This window comes from Neophocaena asiaeorientalis, unplaced genomic scaffold (genome assembly GCF_003031525.2).
Source record: "Neophocaena asiaeorientalis asiaeorientalis breed wild unplaced genomic scaffold, Neophocaena_asiaeorientalis_V1.1 scaffold811, whole genome shotgun sequence".
Taxonomy (NCBI): domain Eukaryota; kingdom Metazoa; phylum Chordata; class Mammalia; order Artiodactyla; family Phocoenidae; genus Neophocaena; species Neophocaena asiaeorientalis.
Window position 1 is genome coordinate 118,647 of NW_020175494.1, and position 23,162 is coordinate 141,808.

At 45.7% G+C, this 23,162-nt stretch overlaps 2 protein-coding genes across 4 annotated transcripts in view; both read right to left on the reverse strand.

Moving 5' to 3' along the window:
• The window catches only part of MPP1 (MAGUK p55 scaffold protein 1), a 25,890-nt gene extending 8,097 nt beyond the window's left edge, over positions 1-17,793 (reverse strand). Inside the window, exons 1-4 of one of the 3 annotated variants that reach the window (XM_024768930.1) lie at positions 17,692-17,793; positions 3,665-3,808; positions 3,407-3,485; positions 2,301-2,386 (exon numbers count right to left, since the gene is read on the reverse strand). In XM_024768930.1, the coding sequence (XP_024624698.1) occupies positions 2,301-2,386; positions 3,407-3,485; positions 3,665-3,808; positions 17,692-17,778 (396 nt within the window). In that variant the 5' untranslated portion in view covers positions 17,779-17,793. Of the gene's footprint in view, positions 1-2,300; positions 2,387-3,406; positions 3,486-3,664; positions 3,809-10,161; positions 10,234-11,359; positions 11,408-17,691 lie in introns of those variants that run through there. The other 2 variants (XM_024768932.1, XM_024768931.1) reach the window with 2 other exon arrangements.
• A 3,509-nt stretch (positions 17,794-21,302) lies between these two features.
• On the reverse strand, positions 21,303-22,475 carry SMIM9 (small integral membrane protein 9). The gene is made up of 2 exons (XM_024768927.1): positions 22,334-22,475; positions 21,303-21,436 (listed from the first exon to the last, which is right to left on the reverse strand). Exons 1-2 carry the CDS (start codon positions 22,473-22,475, stop codon positions 21,303-21,305), a joined length of 276 nt encoding a protein of 91 aa, XP_024624695.1.
• Between the last annotated feature and the right edge of the window lie 687 nt (positions 22,476-23,162).

The window sequence follows — 23,162 nt, forward strand, 5'->3', positions numbered from 1 at the left end:
CAATCTGCTGCAGTAGACACCCTTTAACGCGTGTCCTTATATATTTGCATTTGATTTATACAGAATAGAACCCCATGATGGAAATGCAGAGTCAAAGGATAAAAACAATTTCACAGCTATCCTCAAATTACTTTTCTAAAAAACTATAAAAATTCCACCCTCACCAGGAGCATATGAGATTCCCTTTCCCCTGAAATTCTTGCCAGAATTACATGTTAACGTTCGTTTTAAATTTCTGCCAATCTGACGGGTGGAAATTATTTCACGGTTGCTTTGTCATTTTATTACCATAACCAAAATTGAGCACTTTTCAAGAGCTCATTGGCCGTATGCTTTTTCTTCTTGTATCTTTTGCCCGGTTGTCTAGTTGGTTGTTTGTCTTGTGAGAGCCCAGAGTCCTAACCACTGGACAGCCAGGGAACTCCCTAGTTATTTGTCTTTTTATACAAAGTTTAGAAGCGCTTCAAATATTAGAGTTGTTAACTGTCTACCTATTATATGCACGAGTATTTCTCCAAGTGTATTGTTCATGGTAACTTTTGCCACGACACAAATTACCTTTTACGTAGTTGATTTTATTTACGTAAATCAAAAAGAAGCACAAATGTTGAATGTTCGCATACTTGAAATGGTTTTTACGCAAGACGAAGGGCTACAGCTGTGCCATCGGCTCAGAGGAAACACGTACACCACGTTCTATTGAGAAGTAACCATTAGGCCAAACTGCTCCTCGTGTTGGTGACCATGAAACGATCCAGCCAGTGTCCCGGTGGGAAACAGGTGGCCCACTCCAGAGGGTGGGAAGACGCTGAATGAAGGGTCTGGGGCACGTGGTCCGACACTGTTTGCAATTGGTGGATATGTCTTGTAAGAGTCGAATTTTCATCTACCTGTTCTCCCTGCAGTGTTTTCTTTTCTAGTCTTTTCTTTGTGGAAGGAACTGGGTCGTTGGTCCTATAGAGTTGCTCATAGGTGGGTTATGCCTACTTCAGAGTTACATCTTACAAACCCCTTCACCCTCCACATTCATTTACCAAGGTCCTGTCCGTTCTATTTCTGGTTGTTTGCTTCTTTTCTTCTGCTTGTTTTGGGTTTCATTTGTTTTCCTTCTTCTAGTTTCTGCGGGTAGAAGCTGAGGCTGTTGACTGAAACCTTTCTCGTTTTATAATCCAGGCGTTTCCACCTTGGTCCGAGTTCAGTGGCATTCCACAAAATCTGATACACTGTGCTTTCATTTCTGTTCATTTAAAGACAGTGTCTAATTTGCCTTGCGATTTCTCCTATGGCCTGTGACTTCTTTAGAGGGGTGTTAACTTCCAAATATTTAGGGATTTCCAGGTATCTTTCTGTTTTTTATTTCTAATTTCATTTCATTGTGGGTGGACGGTACATTTTTGTATGGTCTGAATCCTTTAAAGCTGTTGAGGCTGTCGTGTGGCAGAGGGTACACAGTCTATCCTGCAGGATGCGGCAGTCCTGACAGTGTTTGCTTCAAGTATTCTGAATCCTCTGTCATCAGGTACATGAATACTTAGGACGTGAGGCATTTCAAGAAGCAGGGTAAACCTGGTCCCTGTTATTTCATCTGGGTCAGAGGTGAGGTCTATCCTTAAACAGCCATGCTTCAGAGCTCTCTAAGGTTCAGTTTCCTCAGCTCTGGTTCAAAGTAAACTTTTCCCTAAGTTGCTATTTTCTGCTTCATTCCCTGGCTGGTACCCCGGCATCTCCTTGCTGAGTGCCTGAGGGGTGCTTCCTACCAGCCGTGACCAATTACACCCGACTACCCTATGTGTGTTTTCCTGCTTTGGTTACAGGAAGGGTCTCTGCTGTGTTCAGGGGCGGACAGGGATGGTGAAGAATCTCGAGAGGCAAACACCCAGCACGATGCCCGGCACAACTGCGTCTAAAGAGCACATTCAACGTTTCACCTATTATAGCTCAGCTGTTCTCTGTAACAAATCTATGACATAAGAACAGCAATTACTACCATCTTCATTTTACAGATGACCTAGAGAAGTGAATTCACCTGCTCCAAATCACAGGGCTGGAGTAAAGGAGAGCGGGATTCAGAGCTGCCATTGCAGTCCAACACTCTTTCTAGCCAGACACTCTGGGTCTTTTGCCTTGTTTTAGAAGTTTACTCAATGAAGACAGAGAGCTGTCATTTCTTGCACAGAATGGAGACTAGCAGTGGTAAGAGGCCCTTCAATGAGGTATAAACACTTTCACAGAAAAATGAGGTACACAGACACCAATGCGGATCGATGCTTCACGAAGACAAGGGCATAGTGAATACCCACCATTGCCTTCTGCAGCTGATCTACTGAGTGATTAGTCACGTTCGTGCCGTTGATTTCTAGGATCTCATCTCCGACGTGAAGGGAGCCTACCAACAGAAGAACAAACGTTCAGACGAAAGAGGTGTCAACAGAAGTCAAAACGCCACAGAGAAGAAACCATGATCTAGAGCATGTTGTACGACAGACTGTAGAACACACAGGGTTGAAACCATTCAACCATGAGAGATGGGAATGTTCTGTTCATGGCCTTCAGGGACCTAGCAAGACAGGCACTCGACGGTTTAAGATTATGTCATCCTCCTTGACCTCGGGACTCCAACTGCAAAATAAAAGCACTTGGTCCTGAAAGTGTCCTGGAACTAGAGTCCCCCTGACGTCAGGGGGCTATGACACAGCTGAACACACTCCAAGGAACAAGAAAGCTCAATGTTTCTCTGTTGTTTAGCTAAGACCTCCAAATGCTACCAAGTGGTAAAGTTAATCACTGTTTAGATTCTATGTGAAGAATGGGTATCAATACCTGTGCTACCCTTGATACACAGAAAAGCACTTTTACTAAATGATGCATCTGCAAATTGACGGCAGCTTCACGTGGAGATACAACAGTTACCTGTCGTTATTTGTTAATATCTATTTTCTCAGTTTATTTTTTTTTCTTTTCTTTTTGGCCGTGCCACGTGGCTTGTGGGATCTTAGGTCCCCGACCAGGGATGGAACCCGCACCCTCGGCAGTGAAAGCGCGGAGTCCTGACCACTGGACCGCCAGGGAATTCCCTATTTTCTCAGTTTAACTGGTAGCCTCAGGAGGCAGAGATGGTCTGTTTTCTTCACTGCTATGTGTTCACAGTCTAGTGCAAGGGGCTGCATATAGTAGCTGCTCAGATGTTAACTAACTGCAAAAGTATCGGCATAAATAAGTGTACGAGAATGCTCAGAGGGAGCGGCAGTGGCGCTGGATGATTCATCATTCGAAAGAGCCAGTCATTACGGTACAAAAAATCTCTTGGCGTGCACACAAACGCCCCGTTTTGAACGCTATAAGCTTCGTGCCCCTCAGCCCTGAACAGGGAGTAAAGGATGAATCCCTGAACAAAACACGCCTGTACCTTGTCTGTGAATCATGCCGCCGTGGAGGATTCTGGCCACCGTGCAGGACTGCTTCTCATTCAGCTTCAGCGTGATTCCCTGGAAGACAGACGAGGGCACAGCAAGTTTAACTGCAAGCTCTTTCTGAGTTGATCTTTAAGACAACTTAAGTCAACTGCTTGGGAGAAATATTTTCTGTCTGCACACGAGGTGTCATCAGTTGGCAGGGGCAAGAAGCCTGCCATGAGGGGCCTGGGGTGGGGAGGAAGAGGGATTACCATGGGCTCCGCGGTGACCTTCTCGAACTGGATGAGCCGCACCTTCCGAGCCTCCTGGCCCTGGGCCCGGGTGGGGCTCCCCGGGGCGGCAGGCCCGTTGGTGTACATGTCCTCCGTCACGGCGCTCAGCTGGGGTGACACAGTCTGTCGGGTCAGAACAGCAGAGAAATGTATGAAGCAAGCAGCCGTCGGGTCATTGTTGCGCGTCTAAAACCCCAAAGGCTCAGCAAACCAACGCTTATCTCCTAAGGCTGGTGGCCAGTTGCATTAGACTTGACGTGAAGCATTATTTATCCAAGTGGCTACCCCTGCCATCAGCCCGAGACGACCCATCAACTGTGACCCCTTGACCCCGACCATGAAGACAGCAATGCTGGATGGATTACACTCTAGAAAGATGTCTTTAGTATAAATCTGAAGTAATTTAAGGCCCGTGGCCTTGGCAGGAGGGCACACAGAGGGATGGATTTTGTAATCCATGGTGTTGGGTCAACCCCGCACAGGCCAAGGGCACGTTGGTCCCCACATCACTTTATATACAGAACCAGTTCCAAACGTGAAAGGTAAAACCACCAAGCTTTGAGAAGAAAGCACAATACATCTTCAAAACCTGGGAGGAGGCAGAAAACTGTAAAAAAATGAAAACTAAAACTACAAATACTTTAAAGTTAAGAATATCTGTTCGTGGAGAAACTCCACTGAGACAGGCAAAGGTTTAGTAGACACAGAGAGCAATAATCAAAAAGCATACAATTGATCTCATCAAAACTAAAAACTTCTCACCAAAACTCTCAGCCCGAGAGTACAAAGACTTATACCTACGACGTGTAAAGAATTCTTCTCACTCAATAACAGGATGATGAGCAATGAAAAGATGGACGAAACGTCTGAACAGACTCTTCACTAAAGGCCTACGAAGAGCCAACATCACCGTGATACCACTCCGCAGCCAGTAGGGAGCCTACAGTGAAAAGGACAGATGTTGGAACCGCCCAGACATCGCCGGTGGGAACGCTAAATGGCGCAGCCCCGTGGAAAAAGAGTGTGGCGATTTCTTATATCAAGTTAAGCATTCGTTGACCCTATGCCCTGGCAACCCCACTCCTAGGTGTTCACCCACAGAAAGGCTTGCACACAGAAGTTCACAGCAGCTTTATTCACTATAGCTGAAAAGTCCACCTGCAGGAGGAGACCATTCACGCGGTTTTAGAACAAGCAAAAAAAACTACAGTAAAAAAAATTTAAGACAGTGGTTGCCTCTCATAGGATGGGAAGGGGTAGGCTGGGTAAGGGCGTGACAGACCTTCTGGAGCGGTGATGTTCCAAACTGTGACCAGGTTGCGTTGCACAGGTGTATGCATTTGTTAAAACTCATCCAGTGCATTTCACTGTATGTAAACTTAACCACAAAATTTAAAAAAGAACCATAAATACTGAACCCTAGCCGATGATATGCATGCTGAAGCTTTTAGGGGTGAAGTGTTCTGATCTTTGCAACTTATTTTGAAGTGCAAAACAAAAAAAAAGGTGAATGGATGGTTTGGGGAGGGATATGTGATAAAGCAAACGTGGCAGAATGTTAATGGTAGAATCTAGGAGGTATGGCTAATGGAAGTTGCTATAAAATTGTTTCATCTTTTCAGTGAGATTGAAAATTTTCAGATAAAACATTGGAAGGGAATGGCACTAAGACAGTGAAAAGGCCATGGAGCAGGGAACTGGAACCCTCGTGTGGTGTTCTACTGTGGATGGACTTTGGGGTGCTTCCAGGTTTGGGCTTTTAAGAACAGCGTCGCTCTGAGACCACCTGGGGGTGCCCCTCAGAGACCGTGGGGAGGGAAGATCTTCCCAATGGGTGGAGCGGTGAGCAGGACACCTCGTCAGCCACCTGGTGGCAAAGGAGAAGCGGGAATATCCCCAGGTGGGAACAGCTAGACCTATCTGTCTGTCTACAGAACGAGGGAAGTACTGACAAAGAGAAACTGCCTTGTGTGGCAACTAGAGCTTCAAAAACCTCTCGTGACGTTGAGTTCCACGGCACTGCTATTAAAGCAGAATTGTCTAACAAAGGGCTATATTTAGAAAAGTGACTTATGAGACCTGGGAGCCCAGAACCACACAGAACTTCAAGGTCGTCTACAGTAGATAAGCCATTAATACAGTTACCACTGCATCTGTGCGGGGGCATCCTGGCACACAGACACCAGGTAGCCCTGAAAAGGAGGTTCAGAGGTTAATCTGGAAGACATATTAAGTGGGAAAAAAAAAAAGAGTGAGGAAAGGTATGTTATCATCAGCATAAACAGTGAAAGATAAGAATATCTTCATATTTGCTTGTAAATGCATCATCTCCCTCTGGAAAGAGACATGAACAACAGGGAGGAACTGGGTGACTAGAGAAGGAGGTGAGAAGTAAACTGTATTCGTTTCATTTCAAATTAATTTCCAAACAGGCAAATGAAAGCCTATTATTCCTAAAGCCCTACAAAGTACAATGCTTTCTATTCTTGCAAGATAGAATTTTCCTAAGTGATTGTGATTTAGGTTCAAGTTGGCAGCCTAAGTACTCGTGTGTAGCCTGGACCCTGTTTAAATGAGACCAAAGGGAGGAGGGTAAATAGAAACCCACAGACAAAAAACAGGAAGTCATCAGGGATGAGAGATTTCAAAAATTTTTCCAGAAGACAGCAGAGCCTGGAACGTGCACACAGGAGGAATTGGCCGGGGCACAACGGGCTGGGGCTCGGGCTTCTGAGAAAAACGTCTCCTGAAAAGCTGCCCACCCAACCTACGGCTCCACTTTCAAGGCAGGAAGAAGGAAGAAGGGCCAGGCCACTGGCATCTGTCCCAGAACTTCCCCAGTGGATATCTGCTCATGGCTCATCAGCCAGAACTGCAGCACACAGCGTGGCCATCCCAGGCTGCAAAAGGGGCTGAGAAAATAAGAACTGAGTTGGGCATCTTGCCGCCCCGAACAAGATCAGGGAGGAGCTGGGTCAGCAAGAAGTGGACTAAAGCTGTTGGGTCAGCAACCGGTCAGAATAATACAAAAGCCTTCACTAACTTTCCCTTTTTACAATCTACCTACAGCAAGTCACGAAACGACATCAAGGTCCACACACACATGACAGAGAAGAGATAAAGGGAAGGGCTACCGATCCTGTCACTACAGTGAGAGGGAAAGTTGATGAAGGAATGAATGTAGAATTTAAGGTTCTGCTTTATTTTGTTTCATTTAGTAACAATCAGAAGACCCGTCCCTGTGGAACCTGCCCCCCTGCAGATGGGCACACGCTCTCTAGCTCACTCTCCACGGCACCCTGGGAGGAAAGCTAAGCATGAGCTGTGGATCCTCCTGCACCTGGGATGTTATTTTTTACCCACAAGTGGCTTCACTCACCCGATCCCTGCAGGTTACATGAAAAAAGTACCTCTGGACAACATGTAATGTACGTGATGTAAAGGCACAGGCCCTTGAACAGCTAAGACAATTTTGAAAAGGAAGACAGTAGAAGGAATCAGTCTACCTGGTTTCAAGATGTATATGGTTACAAATAATCAAGACGGTGTGGTCTGGTAGAGGGACAGACATAAAGATCAATGGAACAGGAGAGAGAGCCCAGAAATAGACCCACACAGATACGTCCAGTTGATTTTGACAAGGTGCAAAGGCGATTCAACGGAGGAAGGGTGGTCTTTTCAACAAATGATGCTGCAGCAATTGCACACCCATAGGCGAAAATAGAAACACTGAACTAGACCTTTAAAATGGATCATGGACTTAAATGTAAAACCACAAAACTTTTAGAAAAAAACATAGACAGTCATCAGGGTTTAGGGCTAGACAAGAGTTCTTAGACTTGGCACCAACAGCGGGATCCATAAAAGGAAAAACTGATAGATTGGGCCTCTTAAAAATGAAAAACGTTACCCCTGTAACAGCCTATGTGAAGATGATGAAAAGACAAGATGTGGATTGAGAGAAAACATTCACAAACCCCACATCCACTGAAAAATTCTAACATCTAGAGTACATAAAGAATGCTCCATATGCAACAATAGAAACAATCTAATTAGAAAACGGGCAAAAGACATGAACAGATATTTCACTAAAGAGGATATGTAAAAGGAAGGATGGCAAATGACGACATGAAAAGACGTTCCATGTCATTAGCTATCAGGGAGAAATGCAGATTAAAACCATAATGAAATATACCACTACACACCTATCAGAACAGCTAAGATAAAAACTGGTGACAAGACTAAATGCTGGTGAGGGTGCAAAGAAACTGAACCTCTCATCCATGGCTGGTGGGAATGTAAAATGTTACAGCCATTTGGGAAGAGAGTTGGGAACTTCCTTAAAAAACTAAATGACTGCTTTACAACCCAGCAATGGCACAAGACAAAAGTTTGTGCAAAATGTGTACATGAAGGCTCATAACAGCTTTATTTGTAGTAACTCAAACCTGGAGACAAGGAGAACAGCCTATAATAGGTGAGCAGTTCAACAGACTGTGGTCTATCCATACCTCGGGACGCTTCCCAGCAATAAAAAATTGCATACAATATGATTCCAGTTATATAACATTCTAGAGATGGCAAAATTATAGAGGAGGAGAACAGATTAGTGGTTGCCAAGGGGACACGGGGAGATGTGACTGTAAAGGGGTGGCACCAGGGAGGTCTCTGTGCTGATGGAACAGTTCCATATCTTGATTGTGGTGGTGGTTACATATATTCAGACATGTGACAAAATGGCACAGAACTACACTCACACGTCATACCAATGTCAAGTCCATGGTTTTGACGGGGTACTATTTTTGAGCTTGTAGTAGACAGACGTGAAGTTTTTGCGTAAAAGAACTAGCAAAATGGCTGGCAAGTCGCGCTTGTTTGCAACCGAAGAGCTATAACTAAGAGAGCACAGTACCAAAGAACGGACAGAGGCAACAACCAATCCTTGAGACATCTGCAGGGTACAGGATCAGTTTCCAGACTCTGGGATGGGTAAGTAAGAGGCCACAACACACAGTGACCAAATAGTTCCTCAAAGCATTGCCCATGGCGACCTGGAACCATGTGGTTAAAACTCTTCAAAGCTAGGTAGCTATTGCCACAGACCCATTTAAAGAGAATGAGATCAAACAGCTCCCTAAGTAGACTCAAGAAAACCAAAGGAAAAGCAGCATCAAGCTGGAAGGAAGAATTCTTTCTCTCAAATTAAGCATCTGTACTAGTTGTATATTTTTACCACGCACATGTGTTAAGAGACTGAATGTACAGAATGAGGAATTCAAGGATTGCTGACTGAATGACTGCTGTGAATACACAAAGAGCTCAAATCTCAAACCTCTGGCCTCAAAGCATGAAATAAAACTTAGGACTTTCCTTGATCCTGACTTACAAATCCTTTTTCACTAGTAGTTGTGGGGCTGAGAAAGCTGAAAACCAAACTCAGAAATTAATCCTATGGATCTATCAGCATCTACCATTTATCTGTGTCAGCAACCAAAGCAGGTACTGGTGGCCATAAAATCTGAAAACATAGATCAGATTATTGTATCGTGTGCCGTAAAGTGCCGTCAATAAACCATTTATGATGATTCACCTGTGTTTCGAGACGCGCTGGGCCCGTCTACGGTGACAGGTTCGAAAGTCTCAGTCCACGGAAGACAAAATGACCTTTGCAAGGGGCCGACGCCTACGTGATTGTGCGCCTGGAACAGGCAGATAAAGCGGCACCCTCCGCTCATCGCCTTCTCATTCGGCTCCATGACACAGATTGCTTTTAACACATCAGCCTTTAAATTAAGGACTCAGCACCCAGGAAAGTTCAAGACTTGCTATCTCAAAGGCTGGTCTTTTAAATGTGCTTATTCATCAAGACGTCCCCCTTCGAGATGACTCAGAGCCACTATCATGCTCACCCAGAAGCTGCAAATGATGAGTAAGATAAACGGAACCCTCCGACGTGGCGACCAAAGAGCCAACTAGCAACAGTGAGGCTTCCCTGACTGCTCAGCAAGAGGGGGCCAGCCTCTCCTCAACAGCACCTGACATGCAGGAAGCTCCCTCAGCCAGCCCCCTGCACCCCTCACCACAGACAATCCCAGGAGCAGGGCTAGACAGACAGACAGATGTGCACAGAGCCAAGGTGCTTCCTTGACCCCAGCCGTGGGTCTGAGACCACACCAAAGGCAGGACACGTCCACAGAGTTCAGCTGGCCCAGACCCAGCTTTGAAGAAATGGGAAGGTTACCCGCCTGCCACTCAGGGTAACTAACTTGTCCAGGTTGACAACTTAGACTGCAGTCTGTCCCCTGTCCCCCATCTGTCCATCCGTCCACTGGCCACGTGCCGGGCACCTGTCCTGCCCCTGAACTGCTCTAACTTTTCTTGTTTCCATAGCTGGTAATACATTCATTCCAACGTGCTACAAATATTTCGTTTGTTTACTTTGTCGCCCCAAAGCTGAGCCGTTTTTCAATCCTTACCAGCCCCACGACCACCAAGTGATGCTGAACAATGTGGTCAAAGGTACTAGATGGCATTTTGCAGAGTTCACTTCACAACTTTGAGACCAGCCTTCTTCCCCGCCGCCCCGGCAGGACGGGGGCAGCTCTGCAGCCTCTCGGCCTTTAATCACACACACTGCTGGGGTGGCAACGCCTGTGCGCTGAAACCCCCTTCGGAGGAAACATCTGCAGCGGGTTCAAAGGGCAGAGGCAGTGGCTCAAAGGAAGTTGGGATTAAAAAAGAGATGAAAAACAAACTTGGCGGCGGGTGGCTTTCCCACCCAAACAGTCGGATTAAGAGCCGGTGACAGTGAATGGAGGAAAGAACAAACATTTGTTCAGCCTACTGTTAGGCTCTTTGCCAACTGTTTCCATGTGGAGACTTAGAAGAAGGCCCAGGCCAAGAAGGCAAGTGATCGCCGCAGACGGCAGGCAAGGTCAGGCTCCACTTTGGGAAAGAAAACAAAAACTATGAGAAAACCGAGAGGGCTCAAGGTACCAGAAACAGCTGAGCACTGTTTCACCACAAATGACAAGAGCTGGGGAAGAGTTGGGGAAAGAGGAGCGCCTCTGAGCCAGAATTTTCTGGCAAGTGACTTCTGAGCAAAAACCTATACAGACGACCCTTGAGCAATGACGGGTTTGAGCTGCACGGGTCCACTGACACGCGGATTTTCCCCATAGTAAACACTGCAGTGCTACACAATCCGTGCTTGGTGGCCTCCGCGGATGGGAGTTGTGGTCACAGAGGAGCCGTTCCAGCGGCAACTGCGTATGTACTTTGCTCATGTGTATTTCTCTATGGGAAGGAAAAGTGAAGACTCAGAAAAGAAAATGTCATGTTACAAAAGTTGTATTCTGGTTCCCTAATTCAGAGCATTTCTTCCCATTTCCCACCCCTGGGGTCACTTCCCCTCCTTTTTTAGCAACAGTGAAAGATTTGAGCAACTCACTGCTTAGGGGGAAAAAAATCTCTGCAGTCAATGAAATGTCAAATGATTTCATCTCCCTTTGCCCCAGGGGACATTTGGTAGCAGTGTCTCAAGACCCCCGTCAACCCTGAACGTCCCCTGCCTGGAGCGCTATTCGCCAGTGACGTCCTGGCCCCTGCACAGCAGGTGATGCTGCGTCTCCCCGCCCAGGAGCCCACAGACAGCTCTTCTGAGTGGAAACTCACCTGCAGCCTGACATTTCTTAGGTCATTTCCCATGTGGGACAGGCCCAAGTGAACTTTCAGGGACTTTCAACGTATTGCTTCAGTTCATGGGAGAAGGGCTACTTCAAACAGGACTGAAGAGAAAAGTAGGAATTTTACAACCAATCTTATGTGCACTAAGGGATTACAAAAAAGAACAAGGTCAGAGAGAGCTCATAAAACGTTTCTCCAAGGAAGGAAACATGTACTTAAATATGGGAGACAGGCTACACTTCAAACCTACTGCAAAATTATATTTTGACAATACTTTTTTTTTTTTTTTTTTTAGTCCGACAATACTTTTTCAATACAAAATGTCGACTATAATCAGAGGTGAAACTTTGGGCTTCCAGTCTTTAGAACTTTTATGGACAGCAATCTCCCTAAATGAAGCCTTTGGCAACATGAGTTTATGAACTCCTTTAAAGCCAACAACTTCCTTACAACTTTTCTTGGTTCTTGCTAGGACAGCAAAACGTGCTACTGCTGCTGGACAGGCGTTACGTCAGGTCAACATCACCGCAACCCTCTAAGCAGGTCCATTTTACAGAGAAGAGAAATCAAAGGCACAGGCAGAGCCCGGGGTTGGCAGCAGAGACTGCTAAGAGCCCCAGAGGGAGGGTGAACCTCAGGAAGTAAGAGTCAGCAGGTTCGTGGGGTCAGGCCACCTTTCATCGTGTGGAGATTCTTCTTCCAGTCTCCACAGCTTGGCAGGTCTGTATGCTTTGCATTCAGTGCTTCACCAAGTTTTCTTATTTCATGTTCAAACCCTTTCATACACTCAAGCAAACTGACTAAGCAATAGACTGTATCTGGTACTTTTGCAGGATCAACTCACAGCTCCACAAAAACTGCTCATGACTCAGAGGGCAGTGAAAGGGCCTCTTTTCAAAACCGCACACGACTTCTCCAGCCTCCCCACCAGGAGCAGACAGGTCTACACAGGGTCTGGGCACTGAGTTACAGGTGACACTCAGGTTTTGCTAAGTGAAAAGAGCCAGAAAGAAAAGCCTGCATATGTTTGGAGTCTATTTATAAGACAGTCTAAAAAAGGCAAAGTGGTAGTGTTTTCCAGAAGTTGCCAGGGTGGCTTCCAGGTTTCCGGGGAAATGAACCTAAAGGACCATCAGGGAACTTTCTGGAGTGACACAAATGTTCTACATTATGATTACGGTGATGGCCACATGATGGGACGCATCTGTCAGATGTCACTGAACTGCACAATCAAATCCGTGAATTAGATATGCTAATGTAAACCTCAATGAAGTTTCCAAAAGAAAATTTAATAAAGAGAGGTGGTTTTTTTTTGGGGGGGAGTGAGTTAAGGCTCAGCCAAGTGAGCTGATTGTGGGGAAGGAAAAAAAATCCCATGTCCAAACTTAAGAGGAATCAAGTAGTTTTAGAGCCTGAGCCCCTCCTAGGGTACATGCTGCTGCGTAACTTCCAATTTTGTCTTGTCAGCTGAATAACCAAGGTCTTCCCCACGGGTTCATCCTGATTTGCAATGACAGACAGGTGTGAATGCAGAGACCTGAGCTGATGCCACCCAGCCCAGAGTCCACAGCTCTACAGTCTGCTTTACTTTGTGGATCTTCAGTTTCCTCATGAGTGAAAGTGGATGGCTATGCTGAATCGCATGTCCACCTCTTAAGTCACTTATTAATTCAGCAAACATTTCTGAGGACCCACTTACCAGGCATTTAAAATGTAAAAAGTGAGTGTGAAACGGCCCTGCCCTGGAAGATCTTGTAGTCTAGGAAAAAGATTCACACTGTGAGTTCTGAGGCTGAGTTATCAAAGGCAAGATAGCTTCTGCCTGGCCCTCTATCTCTGTCTGTGTGTCTCCGTGGACATCCTTTCTTGGAACCTGGCCACTGTGTTGTGAGAAGGCCAGGGGACATGGAAGGGCTGCTGGTCGGTGCTGCTGATGGCTGACAGTGCGACAGAGCGTCGGCCTTCAGAAGAGTGAGTGAGCGAGCATCCTGGTGGCCGTGCCCTTGTGGGAGAGACCCTGAGTGACAACACCCAGAAGAATGAGAGATAACAAGAAAATTATCAACCCTGCCCTCTGGGAATCTTTGGGATGGAGGTGATGAGCTATTTATGGGCCATCATAGGAATCTGGGGGGCAGAATTACCTGTGAGATGACTGCCCACAGACACATGGGTCCACCCATCTGCACCCCAGCACCAGGGGCCCTGCCTAAATGCACAGGGACGGTGAGTGAACACTTTGGGGCCAGCGTTGGCTTTTACAACCCTTTCTGCTGACACAACCACCAAGCAGTCCTACTCTCGGATCTGTTCCTTACAGTCTTTCTGTGACCCTGACTTCCGTCCACGAAGAAGTTTCCCTTGACCTTAATCAGCTCTCGGTCGAGGCCGCGGCCTCTCCCGATACGGAAGGAGGCGCTGTTCCCGCCGAGGCCCCTGCAGCTGAATCCCAGAGGGGTCATAGGAAAAAGCACACCGCTCTCAAACCGCAGAGGACCCACAGCCTGGGGCGGGTTGAGTGCTCGACCTACACCCGGGCCGAATTCGTGGGGACGGCAGGGGAGCATCCGAGGGCTGCGACGGCCGCCCCTCCGACTCCAGGCTCCACCCAGAAACCGATGTGGGCACAGGACTTTGAGGAAAGGCCTTTTAAGGCTCCTGTGCTGCTGTTATTTGTCTTAGGCTACAGCTCCTACTGCTAATGCCACAGAAAATGGAGGGATCAGTGGAGGCGAAGAAAGCCAACATTCCTTCCGAATCCTTATACCCTAACGCCTTCGTGGCGTTAAAACAGCAGCCTAGACGACAGACTTTCTGAACAAAACAAACATTTCCTGTGCTTACAGAGCTCAGGGCTGTCCACGATCTGTACACACCTTTGCCTGATAAACACCTGGCCCCTTGACCCCAAGGGAGTAACCTCGCAGTATTATAAGCAGTTCATTACTCTATGTAATCTTATTTGGACCTTCCAGTACCTCATAGACAAGAAGGGCAAATCCAGGGGCAAGAGTTTGCAGCCAGATCATCCAGTTTTCTCTGCTAAGAGGCTGAGCTCACGTGATTGCTGGCTCCCTTCCCCAAGATTACCCTGAAGGAACTATAGAAGGCTGAGATACACACACACACACACTCACATACACACAGAGGCAGAGACACAGACACAGAGAGAGAGAGAGAGAGAGGAGAGAGAGCTATTGAAATTAAGACAGTGCGATACCAGTGCAGGGATAGATTAATGGAGCAATGAGATAGATTAGAAAACGCAGAAACGCACCCAGTCATGTGTATAACTGTGTATACGATACAGGTGCCATGTTAGGTAAGTAAAGAGGGACTTTTCATTAACCAAAGCTGGAAAATGATTATTTATATTGAAAGAGATGAAGCTGGAACCCTCCTCCATGCTATATGCAGAAAAAAATCTATTCCAGATGGATTAAGGACTTCTGTGTCAAAAACACAACTTTAAAGCTCTTGACAGAAAACATCAGCGAAGAACTTTTAGACTTTGGGATAGTGACAAACCATTGACTATAAAACAATATTGATCAGTTTGACTTTTGCATTAAGAACCTTTACTCATCAAAAGACAAGCTAAAAAGCAAAAAAGATCAGTTGTGCTTTTGCAGAAAATATTTTCAATACACACAACTGACGAAGAATTCCTACTATGAACATATAAAGGTCTACAAATCAATAAGGAAAACACAAACAATCCAGCAGATAAATGAGTAAAAACCACAAATAAGCATTTCACAGATGGAGAAACCCACGTGAACAATAAACATAGGAACAGATGTTCAACCTCATTAGTGATCAGACCGCAATGAAATACCACTGCACCTCCATTCAATTATCAAAAATTTAAATGTCTAACAATATCAAGTGTTGGAGAAGATGTGAATCCATATGAGTTCTTGAATATTGCTGCTGGGAGTACTGCTGTTGGCAGTACTATTTAGGAGAACGGTTTTGCATTATCCCATAAAACTGAACGACCTTCTGAGCCAGGAATCCCACTTCTGGGATAGGTTTTGTGAAACTTGATAAACTAATTTTAAAATATGTGTGGACTTGTAAAGAACAAGAATTGCCAAAGCACCCTAGAAGAACAATGTGGGGGAACTGCCTTCTAGATTGCAAGACTTATAACAAAGCTATGTTAATTAGGAGAGCATGGTATGGGCACAGAAATAGACAAATAGACCATTGGAACAGAAGAGAGACGAGAAATGGTGACATGACAAGAGGCACTGTAGAGCAGTAGGGAAAGGACACGCTTGCAGTAAGGGCGACTGGGGATCCATAGGATCAAAACAGAAACCGAGACTGGTTACAGGTGAAGGCAAACACGCTATCTAAACTATTGCAGTCGGAGGACTTCAGAGGGAGTGAATCCTCGAGCAAAATGTAGTTAAAAGTTTTTGTCGAGGCAAAGCTCAGGGTGGAAAAGTACTGGGAGGGCAAGTCGGCTGACTCAGAGGATGCGTGGTCATACAGCTGGTCTTTTTTTCAACATTCCCATGCCTTTTTCTGGTCGGCTGGTTCCAGTTCAGGGTGCTCAGTGCTCAGAATCAGGCTTTGCTCCTTGGAATTTATTGCAGCTATCTGCTTTTCTCAATTCCTAGAACTGCCTTGAGGCACACAAATTCAGTTCAAAGTTCATGACTGGAAAAATATAGTTTCTCACAATGTTTTTAAAAAATGAAATCAGACTTTACCTCACACCACACAAAAATGTATTCCGAGTAGCTGAAGGACTTAAAGGTGAAAGGCAAAACTATAAAACTTTTAGAAGACAATATAGGAGACATCCTTTATGACTTTGGGGTAGAAAAGCACTTACGCAGAGGAAAATGATTGCCAACTCGCACTACATTAAAATAAGCACTTCTGCTGATCAAAATACGTCATATCGAGAATGAAAATACAATCCTCAAACTGAGGGAAGACATTTTCCACAGCTATAGCCTACAAAATATTAGTATACAGAGTATAGAAAGAATTCCTACTGATCAATAAGGAATAAACGAACCTAAAATTAGAAAAATGGGCAAAATTCATAGAAGAGCAAGACAAATGTCCTATAAACACATGAAAAGGTCTTCCATCTCATCAGTTATCGGGGGAATGCAAAGTAAGAAAACAATAAGATACCATTACTTATCCGCCAGATTGGCAAAAATTTAAAAGGCTGGTGGTGTTGCATCTTCTCAAGGATGCGGATATATTTAATAGTTGGTGCCTTTGACTCAGACAGTCAATCACAGTGTGATAGTCCTCAGAGGAACTCTTGCACTTGTACACTATAAGACATGCATTAATATTTAGAATAAAAAAGACAGGGGCTTCCCTGGTGGCGCAGTGGTTGAGAGTCCACCTGCGGATGAGCTACAGGCATCGACGTGGATGAATCTCAAAACAGAAAATCACAGGAGAATGCATGCCTATGATTTAGTTTTTATAGTTTAAAAAGAGGCAGGGCTCTGGCGTGAGGAGACAGGATGGGGATTACAGACCCAATGCAGCCAAAAATAAATAAATAAATACATTTATAAAAAGAAAAAGCAGCTTAAAAATTCTGGGGCACCAAGCCTAGGGGTAGGTACTTCAGGAATTTTTAAAATACAAGCAAAATTAAATAATATATTGCCAAACATAACTGGCAAAAATGTAAAGAAAACCAAGGAAACAACGCAATGTTCAAGAGAGGCGGAACCTGGAAACTCGTACAAGCGCTACGTGGACCAGCGTAAGGCTTTAACATGCTCATGGCCTGTGACCCAACGACTGCACGTTCAGCAGTTTGTCTTAAGGAACAAGCTGGGCAAGATATAAAGACTATAAAGATGTGTGTAAGGATGCAGCTCTTCTTTTCATTACTACTTAGACTTCCGTCCCCGGCTCCCATGTGCTGAGTAGCGGGGGAGAATTTAAGTAAACATCCAATCTGATTTAAAGGTTAGTGCAAGCTGATAAGTTAAACTGTCACTTCAAGTTTGATCAGAGGATGGTCTCCTCCTGCTGTGTGGAGTGTGGGACAAAGGGTGTGTGGCTGGATCTCACCTCCACATCAATGAGAACATCCATTCGGTCTTTCTTTCTCTTCGCATTTTTCAGGAGGAAATTCCTAACCCCGTCCGTGCCCGTGCTTAGGCCCAAAGTCTGGGAGGCATCCTCGGAGCCTCCCTCTTTCCCACCCCTCACCTGACCCATAATCAAACCCTGCTGCTCCTTCCTTCACCCTCTGTCTGGATTCCGACTCTTCCTGCAACTCCGCCGATTCCCACCCTGGTCCCAACGAAACTGTCTCTCACCTGGATTTCGGTAAACCTCCCAGCTGGGTCTCCCTGCTTCTGACCTTCTCGACGTGGCAACTGAGATGACCCTTTAAAGACACCCATCAAATGACGTCCCTTCTCTGCTCCCTGCTTTCTGTTGGCTCCCAGTAGAGCCCAGATGCTTTCTGAGGTCCACCAGACCTTACTCTCATCCCAGCCCCTGGCCCTGCTGTGCCTTCCACCCGAGCCAGGCTTGGTGTTTGTTTTGTCACCTTCCCAGAACAGGAGGTGTTCAATAGTGCCCACGGAGTGAATTATTTCCAACTCAGAACAGCAAAGGGGAAAGCAAATGAGTAATGTGTAAAACTATCACCTGCGTTACATTTGCAACAGTGAACAAGTACAAACAGCCTGTCGAATCCACTGCAAGGAATACTATGCAACACTTTCTGATATGGAAGATAGCCGCGATACGTCATACAGTGAAGGAAATATGTTTAAATTTGTTTCAGCACCTCTCCAACTTAATTGGCCACAAAGCCCTATTGTGTCGTAACTTTTTTGTTTGTTTTGTGGTACGTGGGCCTCTCACTGTTGTGGCCCCTCCCGTTGCGGAGCACAGGCTCCGGACGCGCAGGCTCAGCGGCCGTGGCTCACGGGCCCAGCCGCTCCACGGCACGTGGGATCTTCCCGGACCGGGGCACGAACCCGCGTCCCCTGCATCGGCAGGTGGACTCTCAACCACTGCGCCACCAGGGAAGCCCGACAATTTAATTTTACCTGATAGATACTTCCTCAATGCACACAAATAGCACACTCTGCACTCTCTTGGAATCTTCTAGTACTTCATTGGACTGGGTCACCTATGAGGACACTGGGAAAGGAAGAGAAAATGACTGCTGAACTGAGTTTAAATTCCAGTACACTGTCTTGGTCTGCACAGAGCTACTTTGTAGTTACATCACCTTTTCCAAGATAAGATTTTGGACAGCTTCTTTTCTTATCATGAACCAAGTAATTTCATGTTGCAAAAACTGCATTCATGACTTGAGAAAGTAAGAGTAAGTGTGTGGTATCGGAGTGTGATCAGATAGTTTTTCTTCTTTTGTTTTTAAAGTTTCTCTTAAAAAACGTACTAATTAAACAATACGTTTTGTTGTGGGAGGATTGGAAAGTGCAGACACACAAAAATAAACGTGAAACTGCTACAACAACGATAGTGATAATTAAAGTCACCTGTTCACTGTCACAAGGAGATGGCCGATGTCTAAATCTCTCGTTAGGCCCTTAAAAGATTTTTTCCCTGTACGTATAGTTTTTCACAACAAATTGGGTGAAATTGTATATCCTCTGTTATAATCTGCTTTTTTCCACTCAACAATATTTCATGAATCTGATTCCATGTAATTACCCTTCTACAGCGACGTTTTGGTGACTGTACAGTACTCATTGTATGAATGTCCACTGCTTTCTTTAACCAGCCAAGAATCATTTAAGTTGGTTCTATTTTTTCACTAGTATAAACCGTACTAAAAATTCGTTAGATTGAATACGTGTGTTTTTGCATACTTGCCAGGGCCCCGAGAGGTTAGCCAGGCTTCCATGCTGATTTCCTCAGGTAGCAAGCAGCAAGCCTAAGCCTTCTTTACAGCCACCGCTAATGGTTATAGAGGGTGAATAGAGAGGCACAGAGAAACTGTTTGCAATCCTGACTGTGAAACGTATCCATAAAAAATCAAGTATTATTCGGCGTCTAGTATGTGCCCGGTCCCAAGTGCCAATTTTTCCTGGGACTTGATGCACCCCGTATGACTAGAGACTCAAACCTTCCTTTAATTTTGCAATATTAAAAAAAATTACGCCTTGAAGTGTTTTCTTCTGTTGAATTATTTTGGTTGTTTTCTACCAAAAAATTAATTATGTCTCCTGCATCTATCATTTTTTTCTCTAATCTTACTTTCACTAAGGTCTTTGTTTATCCAGCTTTTTGGATCCTTTTATATTTTGTCATCCATGTCTTCTTTTGTTTTGTTCTTACTGTCCTTGTTTGTTCCCAGCAAGCAAGGGTTTACTGGTTTCTCTCCCCAGGCTGAGCCATTTACTTCAAAAAAGGAAATATTTCTCTCGGCATGTTGCCTGCCTGTCTTCACAGAAGTCCCTCTGTGTGTGCGTGTTTCAGTAAAGCCTCAGATGTTTCTGATGCAGCCGGCCTGTTGGCCAGAGTTTGAGCAACAGTGATTTAAAAGATAGAGAATCAAATGTATGTTGACTTGAGTCCTGGCTTCTTTAGTTGTGAAATGCAGTCTTCCTCTGTGCTTGGGAAGAAGGAACAGGGTTGGTGAACACAGAGCCTGTACTTCCTGCGGCGGGGGAAGGACAACTCTGAAGGGGGTCACCGGAGGCCTTGCAGGGCTTGCAAGGCAGTTCAGCTTCTCCCTGACCCTGCCCCCCCGCAGGCGTTGATCCCTGATAATACCCTGCACACCACACTCCCGCCACACAGTCTGCTTCCAGAGTATCTGGTTCTCTCAAGTCTGGGTGTGGCTCTTCTTGGTTAAGAGAGCTTTGAACTGAAGTAGACCATGTGCCCCTGGTCTCCAGCTTCCACCCCCACCCCTGGCCCATACAGTGATGATGCAGGAAGAGGGCAACGGCTGTAAACCCTTCCCTTTGAAAAGAGGAAGACCGGGAGGCCTACAGCAGTCCCTGCTCTGTAGTCATTCTGGAATCCCGATGGTCAGACATTGATCAGACCCAGCTCTTCCTCCTAGAAGGGGGAGCTCCCTGGCCTGTGGCCCATCCTCCAGGACGCTCCCCTGGTCCACTATTCTCTGTGGCTGTGCCTGAAGCAAGTGTCCTTCTCATGGCCGATCCGAGGTCCGAGTACTGCTGTACGGCTCAAACAATGAATAGCTCATTTAGTTCTGTTTGGCTCCTGTGAGTTCTAGGTGCCAGGAACCATATCCAAGTTTGTTTCCTAGACATGGTTCTTGATCTGTGGTCGTTCTGAGGTTATCAGGAGCCTTAGGTGGGGATGCCACACCCTTCACCTGATCTTTGACCTCAGCCACTTTATTAGATTCCGCAGTTTGAACAGCCCTGAGCCACCAGGTTGTAATAATTCAGTTGTCTTATTTCTCTGTCTCTAGTAATCAGGACAGAGACAGGCAAGTGGTCATGTCTTAGTAAATACTGATTGAATTAATGAAATTCAGGCTTTGCTAGCTAAGCTTAAGTATTTTGTTAGCTATTTCAGGAATCTCTTTGGCTTCATATGATTTAATAATAAATATTTCGGCAAATTTTCAGGCAGTTGAAAAGTTAATCACATGTTTTCCATGTATAGGTCCTAAACTAAAGGGAAGGATAATTAGGAGTTAATGAAGTTAGTATAAGAAAAAAAAAGATCAATTGCAAACACTGGTCTTTAAACGTCGCACGTCAGTGGTTGGAAACGTAGGGAGTGGGTTAGAGAAAAAAAGAGAACGTGCAGGAGACTTTTTCAAAGGGGGACACATGGACTTTCAGAGCGGTGTTCCCACAATCACCTTCCTCAAAACTTTTCCTTAGTTACAGATGCGCAGGCTGGTGTGGAACTTGGCTGTTCCTGCCTCTCCCTCGGTTCCCCCTCTCCTCCCCCCAGCAGCTTACGTGAGGCAACAGAGGGTCCACATGATTGCTGAGATGATCAGAAAAGCAAAAATGGCAGCTGTAGGGATGGAGCTCCTGATGAGATCCCACAGGTAATCACTGAAGTTGCTCAGCCAGGACCTGGAAGTTTCTGCAGGAAGAACATAGACAGTCACTGAAGAGAGCCCGAGTAAGTGATGAAGCTGGGATTCGAAACCTGGTTCAAGTTCAAATAGTTGTCCCAGATCTCAGGTTCTTATAGTTGCCCAGGGCCCATATTCCGAACAACTTTGCTGTGCTAAGAGATTAAAGGAATACACTTTTGGGAAAACAAAGGTATCCTCAGATAGATATCATCTTTTCCTCCTTGTATGTGAAATAGGAGCAATGATCTCCGCCCCAGATCGCTTAAAGGTTGTTTGGAGGTGTCTGTGAATCAATGGGGTACACTGTGAGCGAGGAGCACGACTCAATAGACACCATGCTGTTGCCTAGAGGGTGTTTGGGGGGCTGAGGGCCCTGAGCGTCCTGTGAGGAGAAAGGAGACGGCCGCCTGCCCAGTGGCACCGACAGGAGGAGGCCGGGGCGGCTGGCAGAAGGAGGTTCAGGGTCTGCTGATCAGGGGAAGAGGTAGGGCAAACAGAAGTGTCTGTGGTGTGACGTCAGGAGGGTTCACCACTCACAACGATACCCTTTCCAGAGATGGGAAGGGACTCAGCACCACGCTGGGCTTTGGGAGCAGCTAAGCCATGGGTCAGTGGCTCATCAGGTTTAGCTTAAATTTCGCTTCCTTTCTGAAGTCCTTCTTGACCCCTCCCCCCAAACAACTTTAATTATCCCTTTGTCCTCAGGGAGCATTTGTCATATTTTATGGAAGGTTGACACCTATGGCTTTGGCTTAGTGGGTTCATGCTTGTTGAACCAAACCAGAAATACTTTGCTTTCCTGTGAACATTTTTTTAAAAATACAGAATCACTCTTTCCTGACCTGAGACAGGAATCTTACGTCCCATGAAGATAGGAACATTCATCGTAACAGCAAACACACCCCTTGAGCGTGGTTCCAATCCATCCTGGTCTTGTATTCCGAAGGCAGATAAAGGTGACAGAGACAAAGCGACAGTTTCCAACAAGAGGCAAGTCAGAGAGCACAGCAGAAATCCAATGCTCAGCAGCTTTGGGGGTTCCATGGGCCCTCCCGAGGGCCTGCACCGAGGGGAGATGGCTTTTCCCTTGGCTCGTCCCGAGGCAGCTCTGTCTGAAAAGTCAGAAAATGGTGGTTTAGATTTTATTGCAAACCTAAAGCTGTTATGAATACAAGAAAAATTCACTTGCTGACACTGTCGAATCCTGAATACAGTCAGTTTCCAAGGCAAAAACCAACCCGCCTTCAAGAAACAAAACAACACAAGACAGAAGTTGACTGTGCTCCATCGGATCAGGTATCTGGCATCCCCTCCTAAACCACATGTCCCTTTGGGCTTTTCCAGCTCAATTAGTGAGAACTCTTAAGTTGTCCAGGCCAAACCCTGTGGTGTCATCTTTGACTCCACTTTTTCAGTCCCACATCCTTTTCATTTTGTTTTGTTTGGAGTTGGGTTTATTACTGAATCAGCAAATTAGCAGTATAAATGGTTAACCAGGTATGAATTTCAGTGGATAAGGGGGCACAGTCCATCATGGGGGTGGCGGTGGCCCAGAAGTTCTGCAGTCACAGGAGTTCGTAGCTTCCTGCTTGCTGCCACTGAACAGCCAAAGAGATCTCACTTTGTTGTAAGTCAGGTAGTATCCTACTGACTTCCCTGACCTCGTGGCCTGTTATCTACTCTTGATCACTCCACCTCAGCCTCATTTCCTCTGGAACAAGCCCCACGTGC

Bases quoted from the DNA above. Each gene is read 5' to 3' on its own strand.
- SMIM9 (XM_024768927.1), bottom strand. From the start codon at position 22,475: ATGGAACCCCCAAAGCTGCTGAGCATTGGATTTCTGCTGTGCTCTCTG. The intron at 21,437-22,333 runs GTGTGTTTGCTG...TTCTTCCTGCAG, and splicing joins ATTGGAACCACGCTCAAGGG to AAACTTCCAGGTCCTGGCTG.